The sequence below is a fragment of the Canis lupus genome, chromosome 18 (assembly GCF_011100685.1).
Source record: "Canis lupus familiaris isolate Mischka breed German Shepherd chromosome 18, alternate assembly UU_Cfam_GSD_1.0, whole genome shotgun sequence".
NCBI classification, from domain to species: Eukaryota; Metazoa; Chordata; class Mammalia; order Carnivora; family Canidae; genus Canis; species Canis lupus.
The window spans coordinates 10,019,065-10,032,549 of NC_049239.1; the positions used below are offsets into that span (position 1 = coordinate 10,019,065).

At 45.8% G+C, this 13,485-nt stretch overlaps 1 protein-coding gene across 2 annotated transcripts in view; it reads right to left on the reverse strand.

Moving 5' to 3' along the window:
- CDK13 (cyclin dependent kinase 13) overlaps positions 1-12,180 on the reverse strand; it is a 121,515-nt gene extending 109,335 nt beyond the window's left edge. The window contains exon 1 of one of the 2 annotated variants that reach the window (XM_038562660.1): positions 10,748-12,180. In XM_038562660.1, coding sequence (XP_038418588.1) covers positions 10,748-11,961 — 1,214 coding nt within the window. In that variant the 5' untranslated portion in view covers positions 11,962-12,180. The remainder of the gene's footprint in view (positions 1-10,747) is intronic. The other variant, XM_038562661.1, reaches the window with a different exon arrangement.
- Positions 12,181-13,485: the final 1,305 nt, after the last annotated feature.

A 13,485-nucleotide genomic window follows, 5' to 3' on the forward strand; every position in this document is an offset into this window, starting at 1 on the left:
TTTTTTTGGCATCTATTTCCTATCACATGCTGTGGTAGGTGCTTAAGAGACACTAAGATTAAAAAAGAACCTCATGGGACTTACAATCCAGTGGCTGAAGCAAAAACAAAATATTATGTAAATTCTCGTCAAACTACACCAGTGAGAAGTGGAAGAAGTCAAAGTACTAAAGGGGAAAAAAAAGTCCATGTAGAATTCCATACCTAGCAAAAATATCTTTCAAAATGGAGACTTTTTCAAACAAATGAAATAGCAGAGCTGCATTATAAAAAATGCTGAAAGACATTTCTCTCGCTAGAGGAAAATACTACATCAAAACTTGTATCTACACCAAGGAATGAGAAGTGTTTGAAAGGTATAAATTACAGATATAAATTATTTTTCTCATTTTTAAATTTCATGTCCATAAACAACATATATAAGTCCTCTATATAGAGAAATAAGACATATGATAAGAATGGTACGTAAGAGGAGAAGAAAAAACAGGAAGCATACTATTGTTATTACGTTATATATGAAAGTAGGCTGTGATACGCTAAAGATGTATATTTTAAGATCAAAGAAGAAATTTTTGTGACCATGAGTTAGGCTTAGTTTTGGGGCAACACAAAATACATGAATCACAAAAGAAAAAAATTGCTATATTGGACTTCATAGAATTCTGCTCTACAAAATTACTGTTAAGGAAAGGCAACCACAGAACGAGAGAGATCACTTGCAAAATATTTGTATCTGATAAGGAACTTGTGTCTAAAATAGGTACAGAACTGTTACAATTCAATAGAACAACCCAATTCATAAAGAGTATGGACAAAATGTTTTAAGACACTTTAGAAAAGATATGAAGAGCAAATAATCATATGGAAAGACACTTAACATTATTAGTCATTAGGGAATTGCAAATAAAACCACAATGATGTACTACTACACATCCACCAGAACAGCCAAGATCAAAGACTGACGAAACTGAAGGTTTAATGAGGATATGAAGCTATTGGAATGGTCATATGTTGTTGACTAGAATGCAAAATGGTACATCCATTTTGGAAAATACGCTGCTTATAATGTAAAACATTCACTTACAGCACAGCAATCCCACTACTAATTTACTTGTAAGAAATAAAAACAAAAGTGCAGCCCGGGTGGCTCAGCGGTTTAGCACCGCCTTCAGCCCAGGTCGTGGTCCTGGAGACCCGGGATCGAGTCCCATGTCAAGCACCCTGCATGGAGCCTGCTTCTCCCTCTGCCTGTGTCTCTACCTCTCTCTCTCTCTCTCTCTCTCTCTGTGTCTCTCATGAATAAATAAATGAAATTAAAAAAAAAAAGAAATAAAAGCAAAAGAATTACATCAAATTTCACAACAGCTTTGTTCATAATAGCCCCAAACTAGATATAACTCAAATGCTCATCGGCTGGGTGAATGGACAAGCAAATTATCCTAATTCTATGCAATGCATATAAAAATGGAATACTACTCAGCAATAAAAAGGAAGAAACCACTCAAGCATGCAACATCATCAATGAATCTACGTGAATTCACCAAGATTACATACCATATAAGTAGCAGTTACCAAGGACCACAGGTAGGAGACAAACTACAAAGGAGTCACAGGAAACTTTTTGGGGTAATGGAAATGTTGTTTATCATGATTGTGGTGGTGGTGGTTACACAAGTATATCTAATCGTCAAAAGCCATTTAAATGTATACTTAAAATTGGTAAATTATACTGTATGTAAATTATGCCTTAATAAAACTGACTTTTTAATGAATGAATGAAATATGTCCAATATACTGGTGGGGGAGGGGTGGTAACAACTCAAATTAATGCAAGCCTGAATGTGAGAAATCACTTCTGGATGAGATTAATGAAGATGACACCTCAACTATGGCTGGAAGAATGGCCAAGTAGGATTAGCCAATTGAGAAAAGGGCATAAACTAAAGTGAAGGGCACCTGTAATTCCATGTTTTTAAAATAGTAACAAGTCCAGTTCGCACTATGATCGACATATATACTGAGAAATAAGGGTAGTTTGGGCTGTCTGGAGTAAAGAATCATAAGTGCCCAGCTCAGGAATTTGATGCTATGTTTTATAGGGATCCCTGGGTTGCTCAGTGGTTTGGTGCCCGCCTTTGGCCCAGGGCGTGATCGAGTCCCGCCTCAGGCTCCCAGCATGGAGCCTGCTTCTCCCTCCTCCTGTGTCTCTGCGCCCCCCCCCATGTCTATCATAAATAAATAAATCTTTAAAAAAGTATGTTTTATAGAAAAATGATAGGATCAAAGTGGTATTTTAAGATTAGTTTGAATGCAGAAAACAGAAGAGGCCTGAAAAAAAACCCAACGCAATCGACCCAACAATAAAAATGTAAACGAATGTAAAAATTCCTAAATGGAACAGATAAAGACCATGTCAAAAGTACCAACAAACAAGCAATTCCCAGAACTGGGGAAGAAGAGGTAAGTATTACTAATGTTTTGGCACTGGGTGCCTGGGAGAAACTACTGTCATTCAAAACACACAAACAGGGATCCCTGGGTGGCTCAGCGGTTTGGCGCCTGCCTTCTGCCCGCGGCGTGATCCTGGGGGTCCCGGGATGGAGTGCCACATCAGGCCCCCTGCATGGACCTGCTTCTCCCTCTGCCTGTGTCTGCCTCTGTGTGTGTGTGTGTGTGTCTCATGAATAAATAAATTTTTAAAAATCTAAACACACACACACACAGACATAGGCATAATTCTAACAGTTCTTAATACAAAACACGGGGCGGGGCGCCTGGTTGGCTCAGTCAGTTAAGCATCTGCCTTTGGCTCAGGTCATTATCTCAGGGTCTGTGATTGAACCCCATGTAGGGCTCTTTGCTCAGGAGTCTGCTTCTCCCTCTCCCTTTTTCAAATAAATAAAAAGCTTAAAAAACCAAAACATTACATAAACAATGTTAAAAAACAAAAGACAAACTCATGAAAAATACTTGTTATGCCACAAAATAGCTAATACCTCTAATACAGTTATGCCACAAAATAGCTAATACCTCTAATACAGTGTGTTAAAAATAACAAACAGAAACGAATCAAGAAATTAAAACATTCAGTAAACAGATTAAAATAAATTCAGTCTTATTAAAGAAATACAACGAAAAAAATTGCATATTTGACAACTCCCAAGTGACGATGGGGCTGAGGAAATGAACACTGGCACACCTTTGGGAAACAAAAATTGGTAAAAGCCTTCTGAAGGATAATATGACACTCTACCAGAATTATAATGTGTATGTCATTTTTGACCCAACAATTTTACCTCCAAGGAGGTAATGGGACAAATGTGCACACAAACTATCTGCAATAGATATATATACATATCAAAAATTTTAGAAATAAAAAACTAAGAATCTAGCAAAATGGACTTGCCAAACAAGTTATAATACATTCATACACCAAAATACCAGAAGTGAACAAAAAAGAACATACTATAGAATGTGTCATACGAAGTAGCATTGTAATATATTCCCATAATTCCTAAGATTTACATAAAATCTTTTGTCCCAGGGTGCCTGAGGGGCTCAGTTGGTTAAGGGTCCACCTTTGGCTCAGGTCATGCTCCCAAGGGACCTGGGATCAAGCCCCACATAAGCAGGGAGCCTGCTTCTCTCTCTCCCTCTCCCACTCCCCATACCTATGTTCTCTCTCGCTCGCTCTCTAATAAATAAAATCTTAAAATAAAAAAAAAAAAAGCTTAAAAAAAAGCTTTTGTCCCTATGCATATATGAAGAGAGAAATCTAGAAGAATGGTATTCAAAACATCAAAGATGATCATCTCAAGTGTTTGAATTCAGGAGGACTCTCACACTCCATAATTGAAAACTTCTCACCATGAGCCTCTAGTATCTTTGTAAACAGGTGAAAAATAATGAAGAGCAATTATTAGAAAAAGAAATGACTCCAAGAAAGGAGAAATAATTTAATGTTAAATTAAGTTTGGAGAGTCAAGTATCTCAGTGAAAGTGCCCCCTATGCAAGTGAAAATGCAGAAACAGAAAAATGGGGAGGCATGCAGCCCATTAACTAGTTTCAGTTTTCAGTTTCTCTCACTACCCTTTTCGTTTCCATCTTATAAATTCCAGTTTTTAGACAAGCAAAGGGGGAAAAAAAAAGAGAGTGAGAGAGAGAGAGAGACGGGATTGGGGGGGCAAGCCAAGAAACAGACTCTTTACTATGGAGAACAAACATGGTTACCAGAGGAGATGGGGGGGGGGCGTTAAATAGGTGATGAGGAATAAGGAGTGCACTTGTTATGAAGAGTACCCCGTGTTGTAGGGAAGTGTTGACTCACTCTATTGTACACCTGAAACTAATATTACACTGCATGTTAACTGGAATTTAAATAAAAAATAAATAATTTCCAGTTTTTAACCTAGATTTTATCCTTTATTCTACATTCATTTTGTTTTCCAAATATATTAAGAAAACTAAATTATCTCCTAATTTAGATGTGTGGAAATTCAAGGAACAAAAATCACTGCAAACAAGTAATACTTCTGATTCTAGCTTGATCTTTTTGCTTCTAACATCCACTTTAAAGATTATAAAGATCTACCTATGAAACAAAGCCAACCAAAACCAAAAATAACAATAAAAATTTAATAAAAATAAATAAATAAAAAATAAAAAATAAAAAACAATAAAAATAAAAATTATTCATAGAAAAAGTACAGAATAAGAGATTTAAATGATCTAAAATATGAGTATCAAGCAATATTAATTTTCAACAGATTTTTTAGAAAGCTACAATTTTTCAAAGTTAGGAAATAAAGCTTAGCATACAGAAAATTGTTCAGAAAATTTTCACCAAGAAAAACAGATCATTTATCTTGATTAGTACAACAGAGTGCAAATCTAAATATTAGGTCTGAATTTATTCACGCAAAAAGTGACACCCAAAATCCTCAACTCATTCCAGTAAAAGCAGCAGCTAGAAAAAGGTTCTTAAATTCTCTCCTTAAAAAAGAATTATCTCACCATCCTAGAGTATATGTGAACCAAAATACGAAATAAGTTTAGAGATACAACTGTAATCTGTGCAAAAACTGGTATGCATTAATCTGTGGAGAAATATGCTATTTAAATTATTTCGACTACTGGGGCGCCTGGGTGGCTCAGCCCATTAAGCATCTGCCTTTGGCTCAGGTCACCATCCTGGGATCAAGCCTCACATCAGGCTCCCTCTCAGCAGGGAGTCTGCTTCAACCTCCCCCTCTGCCACTCCCCCTGCTTGTGCACTCTCTCAAATAAAGAAATAAAATCCTTAAAAAAAAAATAATTTGACTATTAATAAATGTTTCATAATTTGTCCTCCAGGATCTTACAATGTAGTAGAGAAAACACAAACATAGCCAGCCAAATAATCAGAATATTAAATAAAAAATTTTAAAGTTGTATATCAAAGACAAAGCAAAGAGCCATAGGAATATAAGAATTAACTTTTTCTACATGAATGGGGCAAGATCTCTCAAGATGGCTGAATTGGAGCTGGGTTTTGAATGCAAAGCCGGAAGCAGAGAAGAGGAAAATAAAAGGGCATTTCAAAGTAAAAGAACAGGAAGAGTAAAAATATAGAGAAATAAAAGTGCCTCTGAAAATAGAATTGATAGAATGGGGCCAGATCATAAAAGGCATTACCTGACCATGCACTGAAAAGTCTGGACTTCCATTCTATACAACGGAAGTGACAAAATCTGACCAACACTTTAAGAAAACTCTCCTGATAAAAAATAAGTTGGGAAGAAAGGAATGGAAGAACAAGGGAAGAAGAGAATGGCAACAAGAAGTCTGATTAAAAACAAAGACCTGAACTGAAGTGCTGAAAACGCAAACGGGATAAATACCAGTGAGACTTATAACTTCACCTGGAGCACCTGGGTGGCTCAGCAGTTGAGCATCTGCCCTCAGCTCAGGTCGCAATCCCAGGGTCCTGGGATCGAATCCCATATCAGGCTCCCTGAAGGGAGCCTGCTTCTCCCTCTGCCTGTCTCTGCCTCTCTGTGTCTCTCATGAATAAATAAAATATTAAAAAAAAAAAAAGACTTCACCTAAATCTACATTCCTTTTGAGTGTTTTCTACATTTATTCTAGTATCCTATATATCTGACACTTTTTTTTTGTCTCTAACACTTTTTAAAAGCATTTTAAGCATTACACTCACCTATGGATACTCATGCTTTATTTCTCTTAAGTACAAATCAAATCAGTAGCGTTTTATGAATTAATAGGAGCTTTATTATTCTGAAATGTCTTCATTTTATACATTTCTGAACACAGGTTCTAGGACAATACACTAAATAAATCATGACAGAAGTAACCTATATCATATACAAGTGAATACTAATAACATTTCACTTATTTACACCTACTGGTCCAACCGTCTTTAGACCCCCCAGGATCTCCATACGATTCCATAATATAGGCTTCTGCTGCTTGTCAGTGGAACAGAATTTCCACAAGTTCAGAGACAAAACCAATTAATGGGATATGTAATAATTTACTGTACTGGTTGTAACTGATCTGACTTGAGTAACTTCAGATGAAGATACTGCACTGCAAAAAAACTGTCAATAACTAAGTGTAAATAAAGTCTTCAAGGAATGTTTTTAGGCTCATATTCATAAAAGCTACAAGTTAATAAAGACAAAATGAGCCAAAAGAATCTTTAGAAGGACTAGTTTTTTACAACCCTCAAAATGCTGCAAAGATGGCCAGGAAAGGGGAACCTAGGTGGATCAGTTGGTTGAGTGTCCTCAGGTCACGATCCTGGGATCCTGAGATCAAGTCCCACATCAGGCTCCCTACAGGGAGCCTACCTACTACTCCCTCTGCTGATGTCTCTGCCCTCCTCCCTCTCTCATGAATAAATAAAATCTTAAAAAAAAAAAAAAAAAAAAAAAACAGCCAGAAAAAAAAAAATCAGTATATAAATACCCAAATAGGAGATGAATTTTAGCAAAACAGATCACTCCATGAGGGTGTTAGCTCCCTTGAATGCCAGCCAGGACAGTATCAATACCTAATACGAACAGCATGTTACTTCAGTCAGCCCAAGGTTTGAATCCAAGCTGACCTTGGAACAAATCACTTAACTTTTTAGAGCTTCAGTTTCCCAATCTTTTCCCAACAGAAACGTAGGGGGTGAATGTATGCTAAGTATTTACCAACGCATGGCGCATAGTAAAACCCATATGTCAGTACCATTGCCTCCCTTGAGAAACAGCTCTCTCTTCAGTATACTCTCACATTACAGGGTAAGCAAAATTCTGTGACTTCCCACACCTGAGTAGACAAATAGTAAAAAAAATAAGTAAATAAATAAGGTAAGCTGGTTATACAAGAAGAAATGTACAGCTAAGGAAGGACTGATGAAAAGAAAAGCATCAACAGAGGACTGAAGATTCAGATGAAGGCCTAGAGGACACTGTGAATTAAAAGCCAACAGAATGGGGATCCCTGGGTAGCGCAGCGGTTTGGCGCCTGCCTTTGGCCCAGGGCGCGATCCCGGAGACCCGGGATGGAATCCCACATCTGGCTCCCGGTGCATGGAGCCTGCTTCTCCCTCTGCCTGTGTCTCTGCCTCTCTCTCTCTCTCTCTCTCTCTCTCTCTCTCTCTCTCTGTGACTATCATAAATAAATAAAAATTTAAAAAAATATTAAAAAAAAAAAGCCAACAGAATGGAGAGGATTTATTCTAGGAACTAACACCAAGAAAAATCTTCATACCATGGCTTGAATACTACTTTCAATGTGCATGTATTCCCTTAAAATATCTACACTGACAATTCATTAATACATAAGGTCCATCTGGCCTGGTAAAAGATCTTACTACTATTTCTTATAGCCTAACACATGGTCTCTATTAAATACTTATGTAATCCACAATATTTCATATACTCAGTAAACTCCATCATCATCATCCCTGCATTTACCCATTCAACAATTACTAAGCGACGACTTGTGCCAGACACTACGCTGAACACTAAGAATACAACGGTAGGTAAAACAGGATAGCTGCCTTCACAGAGCTCACAATCTAGCAGTCTATTCATTAAGTAACACAAGCCACTTAAGACATTACTAAATTCAAAAAATAAATAAAACTTTGTGTTAAACTGGACAAGTGAGTTCAATTAATTATTCCTAAACAGTAATAACACATTTGTTATATATTCAAAAATCTTAAAAGTTTCCAACCATTTCAGCTGTAAATTCTGGACCCCGTATTTTAAGCAGGACAGTTAACAAACCAGATATAATGTGAAAAATCTCAAAGCCATACCTCATTACAAATGAGGTTTTTTGTTTTTGTTTTTTTTGGCCCAGAGAAGAAAAGACTCAGAAGACGTGGCAAGTGTCTTTACATTTTAAAGAGGTAGCATACCAGTTTGCTCTGTATCATTCCAAAGGGTTAAACTTGAAGCAATGGGTAGAAAGTTACACGGAAGGTAGATTTCTGTTTCAATGTGAAGAGTTCTAATAATTCAAGCTATTCAATAATAATTCAGCCACATTACATTTCCATAATAATCTATAGTATTTCTATACTTTACAAAACATAAATTTTCGCTTAATCCTTGAAATAATGCAAAAAAAACAAGTATATCCCTGTTACGGTTTAGGAAACTGAGTCTCCAAGGGAGGGTCTTGCTAAGATACCAGGCAAAGCTGGTCTAGAACTCAAGTTCCAAATTTAACGGAACAGGCTGTCTCAAAGTAATGTCTTCCCATGTCTAGATGTATTCTGGCACAGACCAAACGGACAGCTGTCAGGAATGCTGGCCAAGATATCTAAAGCCTCTTCCAAATCCAATACTTTAAAAATGCTGGTGGTCACTGTAAATTCCATGAAAAGATTCAGCAATGAATGATCCTCTAGAACGCAAGCTTCATGAGGGCAAGGTCCCCATCTTCCTTCACCAATCTATTCCAGTCCCTAGAACAGTAACTGGCACTGATCTGCTGAATAAATATTTGCAAAATACGAATAACACTAATCATGCATACCACTACTACACGATGTATTTAAAATACACAGCACTATTAAGGCCAGGACCTTGTAAAGTATCCATAAACCAAAAACCCAGATAAACACAAACTCTATTCTTAAAATTGCATCATACCCTTAAAATTGTTATCTCAAGTCCTGAAATGTAACCTAATAATTTTCAAAAAACAGTGTTGATCACAGAAAACATAAAAACAAAAACAACCCCAAAACAACAAAAATGCAAACCTTCTGGCACACCTAAAACGTTTTTTAACTAAAAGTAAAATGCAAGGTCTTACAGGACACGAAGGCTAAGTTTGGTGAAATGAGTTTTCAGTTGACAGTCTTTGCTTAAGACATCAACTAGAATTTTAAGTGTGCTTGAACACTGTAAGGATGAAGTGATTTATACAGCTGTTTTCATTTAAGGACAAACACACCCAGATCTCCACTGGAATCACATCTTGACAAATATTTACTAGGCTGACACTTCAAAGAAATGTGCTAATTTTACAGGTATATGTATCAAGATTCAACATAACTTCTACTGAGAGGTATTCGCATCCGCTTGGCATTGCTGAAAACTAAGGCCAGTAAGAAAAACACGACCAACGAAAATGACATTTTGTAGTACCCTAAAACTAGAAGGCCTGGAGTTTCCAGACAGCTGAAGGGATAGAAGAACCTGCAAAATATTCCAAAAGTTATTCTTAATTCACTTTGCTTAACAGGTACCCGCGTATCAATGCTCACACTTTTCCTAGAGAATAGAAATGTATAACAAACAAGGTGTGACAACCACATCAAAGATTTACTCCAATTTCACTGGATTAAATTACAGCTTTTAAAGATTTCTGAACAAAGATCGTGATATTTAAAGGCACAGCTAACTTTTAAAGTAAAAGTAAATAGTAATTTAAGACGATAGTAAACAGCGTAATACTGTAAGGATGTGCTAGACCCTTCACTTGGGTGCACCAATCAATTACACGTTATTAGCAACTGGGTGTCATCATACATAGAAACCACAGTCTCGTCATTTTTTTTCTCTTTACCACTTAAACGACCATCCCACCCAAGAATACCACAAAATGGGCATCCTCCTTATCTCGAGAATTTAGAATCCTTTAAGTTCCCACGTAAGTTCCACATCCTCGTGGAAGAGTAAACTTTACGGAAAAGCTGCCTTTTCCGTCGCTGTATTATTAATCACCTGCAGCATGTGCAATCCACTTCTAACTCTGACATCAGCGAGCGACTCTGAGTGTCCCTTACAGGACGTAGGTAGGTCCTAGCTAGGAAGTTCGCTCCTAACCCTCCAAAGATGCAACCTCTTCAGAAAGCTTTCAAGATTCTGGCAAATTCAACCACCTCTCGGTCTACCCGAAGAAACTGCTGGGAGAGCAAAGGGCGGCTGAAGAGACACCTGCTAGTGTGTTCAGCAAGTCTAACCCCCCTGAGCTCTCCCCCGGCGGTCGTGCGAGAACAAGTCTGCCGGACCTGTTGCTCTGCCCCCCGCCCCACGACACGGTGTCACGGGCGCGCGAAGCCGGGGGTCCGGCCGGGTCTCCTCGCGCCGGCTGCGGGCTCGGGCGGCCCCGCAGGGCCCGGTCACCGCTCCCCCTGCCCCCGCCGCCGCCGCCGGGGGGTGGGGGGGGAGGGGAGGGGAGGGGGGCTCGGGCCGGCGCGGCCGCAGGCGGGCCCACCCGGGGGCCGACTCACCTGATCACCGGGCTGTAGGGGCTCCGGGAGCGGCGCCAGCTGCTGCTGCTGTAGGGGCTGGGGGACACGTCGCCGCCCCGCTCGTACGAGCTGTGGCGGCTGTAGCTGGGGGAGCGGCGGCGGCTGTAGGGGCTCGGGGAGCGCGCCAGCCGCCGGGAGTACGGGCTGCTGCCACCTCCTGCCGGGCTGGGGGACTTGCGGCTCCTCAGGCTCTGCGACGCCCTGTGGGACACCGGGCTGTCGTCCCGACCTCCCAGCGGGCTCAGGGACCGCTGCCGCCGCCTGTAGGCCTTGGGCTCGCTCTTGTCCTCCCGGTAGGCCTTGGGCGGCTCCTTGTAGGCCGACGGCGGCTCCTTGGACGACTTAGTCCGGCTCCGGTGCGCCTTCGGGTCTCGGTCCTTGCGGCTGCTGCTGCTGCTCGACGTGGCCGAGGCGCTTTTCCGGCGGCCGCCGCTGCTGCTGCTGCTGCCGCTCTTGGCGGCCTCGGCCCGCTCCTCGCCGCTGTGGCTGTGGCGGCTGCGGGACTTGGAGGCCTCGCCGGCGCCGCGCTGCCCGTCCCGCCGCCGGTGCTCGCGGTGGCGCTCCTTGCTGCGGCCGCTGCTGCTGCGGCGGTCCCGGCGGGGCCTGCGCTCCGAGCCCTCCCCGCGCCGCTGGGTGCCGGAGGAGGAGGCCGGACTCCCGCCGCTGCCCCCCGTTCCCCCGGCAGCCGTCGCCGCCGTTGCCGCGCTGGCCCCCCCCAGCAGCAGCCCCTGCTCGGACTGGGAGCTCACATCCTCGTACTCCACCAGCGGGGTCACACCCCCGCCGCTACTAGCACCGCCACCGCCGTCCTGCTGCGGCTGGGGCAGCGAGAAGACCCGACGCTTCTCCGCCTCCTGCCCGGCGCGGGGCCCGCGGCGCCGCTTCTGCCGCCCTCCTGCGCGCCTCTTGCCTCTCGCCAGCCGCTTGACCTCCAGAGGGGGGCCCGGGCTGAAGCAAGAGGAGGAGGCCGCGGCGGCGGCGGCTGCGGCGGCGGCCGTGCCGGGAGCAGCCAGGAAGAGCAGAGGCGGCGGGGGCGGCGGCGGTTGCAGGAGCTGCGGCTGCAGGAGCGGCAACAGCAGCGGCGGCTGCTGAGGGGACAGGAATCGCCTCCGCTTGCGGCGTTCCTCCAACTTCTTCTCCGCCCAGCTCAGGCCCCCGCCTCCCCCCAGCGCCGTGTCCGAGCTGCTCGGCATCGCCTAGGGCCCGCCGCAGAGCGCGGCGCGGGTGCGGCCTCCTCCCGGGTCAGATCCTGGCCATCGCCGCCGCCGGAAACGGGAACTGCGGCGGAGGGACACCGAGCACCAGGGCCGGCCGCGAGCCGCGCCACGATAATCCGGGTCAGGACTCGGGTCCTCGGGGTCCGGGTCGCGGTCGGGAGTGCGGCGGCCTCGGGCCCGAGGGGAGCGGGAGCCCCGGCGGCCCAGCTCGCGGTCCTGCTCGCCGTCCCGGCCTCCGCCGCACACACCCCAGAGGCGCCGGGCGCTGACCTGCGGGGGAGTCCGGAGTCCTCCAAGTGCCCCCGGGGGCGGGGGAGCGGCGTCGGCCGCGCTCTCGGCTCGGGCAGCGCAACGCGGAAGTACCACCTTCGTCCCCGCTTCACTCCATCGCGCCCTGACGTGGGGCGCGAGTTCAGGGGAGGGGAGTGGGCGAGACAACAACACGCCTCCGCCGCCGCCTCCTCCGCGTCGACGTCGTCCTCCTGTGGTGGCGGCGACACCCGGCGGGCGCCTCGGAAGTGGCCTGGGCCTGACAACAACTCCCGGCCTCGGGCCTCGCGCACTCGGCCGCCCGCGGGGACGGGCGGCGGGGCGGGGCGGGGCGAGGCGGGGGCGACCGGGCTGCGGCTCCGGCTGGGGCACGAGTGTGCGGGGCTGGGCGGGGGGCTGTTTCCGGGGAGGTGCGGGCGGGGGGCGGTTTCTGCGCCTGGGGCGGCGGGCACGGGCCCTGACTTTCTTCTTCCTTCGCCGCCGCCGCCGCCGCCGCCGCCGCCGCCGCCGCTGCCAGCAGAGGTGGCGGAGCTCCCCTTTCCTCCGCTCCCCCCCCTCCACGAGGAGGCTCCTGGTGTGCGCGGCCGGCCCGGCTCGCTCCTCCCCTTCCCTCTCCGAGCCTCGTCAGGAGGAGGGAGGGCGACGGCACTCGCTGGTTGGGCCCTAACCTCCACAACCCCTCCTTCTCGCCTCGCTCTCTCGGCCTTTCCCCTCGGCCCCGACGCACGGCCGGGGGCGCGCACGCACGTCACGCTCCGCGACCGCCGAAGGTGAGTGGCGCCGGGGCTCAGGAGGCGGGAACAAGGTTGCCGCGCGCCAGCGTGCTCGCTCCCGCCGGCGACGGGCGTGCGGGCCGGAAGTGGCGTGACGTAAGGCGGCTCCACTTCCGGTGAGGGTGGGACTAAGCGTGGAGAAGGGTTAAAGAAAGGAGAGGCGGCGTGCGCCGCCCACTGCTGTCGCCGGAGCGTCTCGCCCCGATGGCACGCCGGTCGTGCCTGTTGCGTCCGACGCGCAGTTGCGCCGCCCGCCAGTTGGAAGGTCACGGCCACAGCAGGGATCTGGGGGACCGTTAATAGCACCGTTCGGGGCCTTCTGGGCCGAGGGGTCGGCGCGTCGGGCCCCCCTCAGCCGGGCCCCGGGCGTGGGAGAGCTGCGAGCGCACAGACGGCCCCTGCCCTGGAAGGCCGAGGCGGCGTTGGCTGACCTGTCTCTCCTACACCCGAGTTCGAG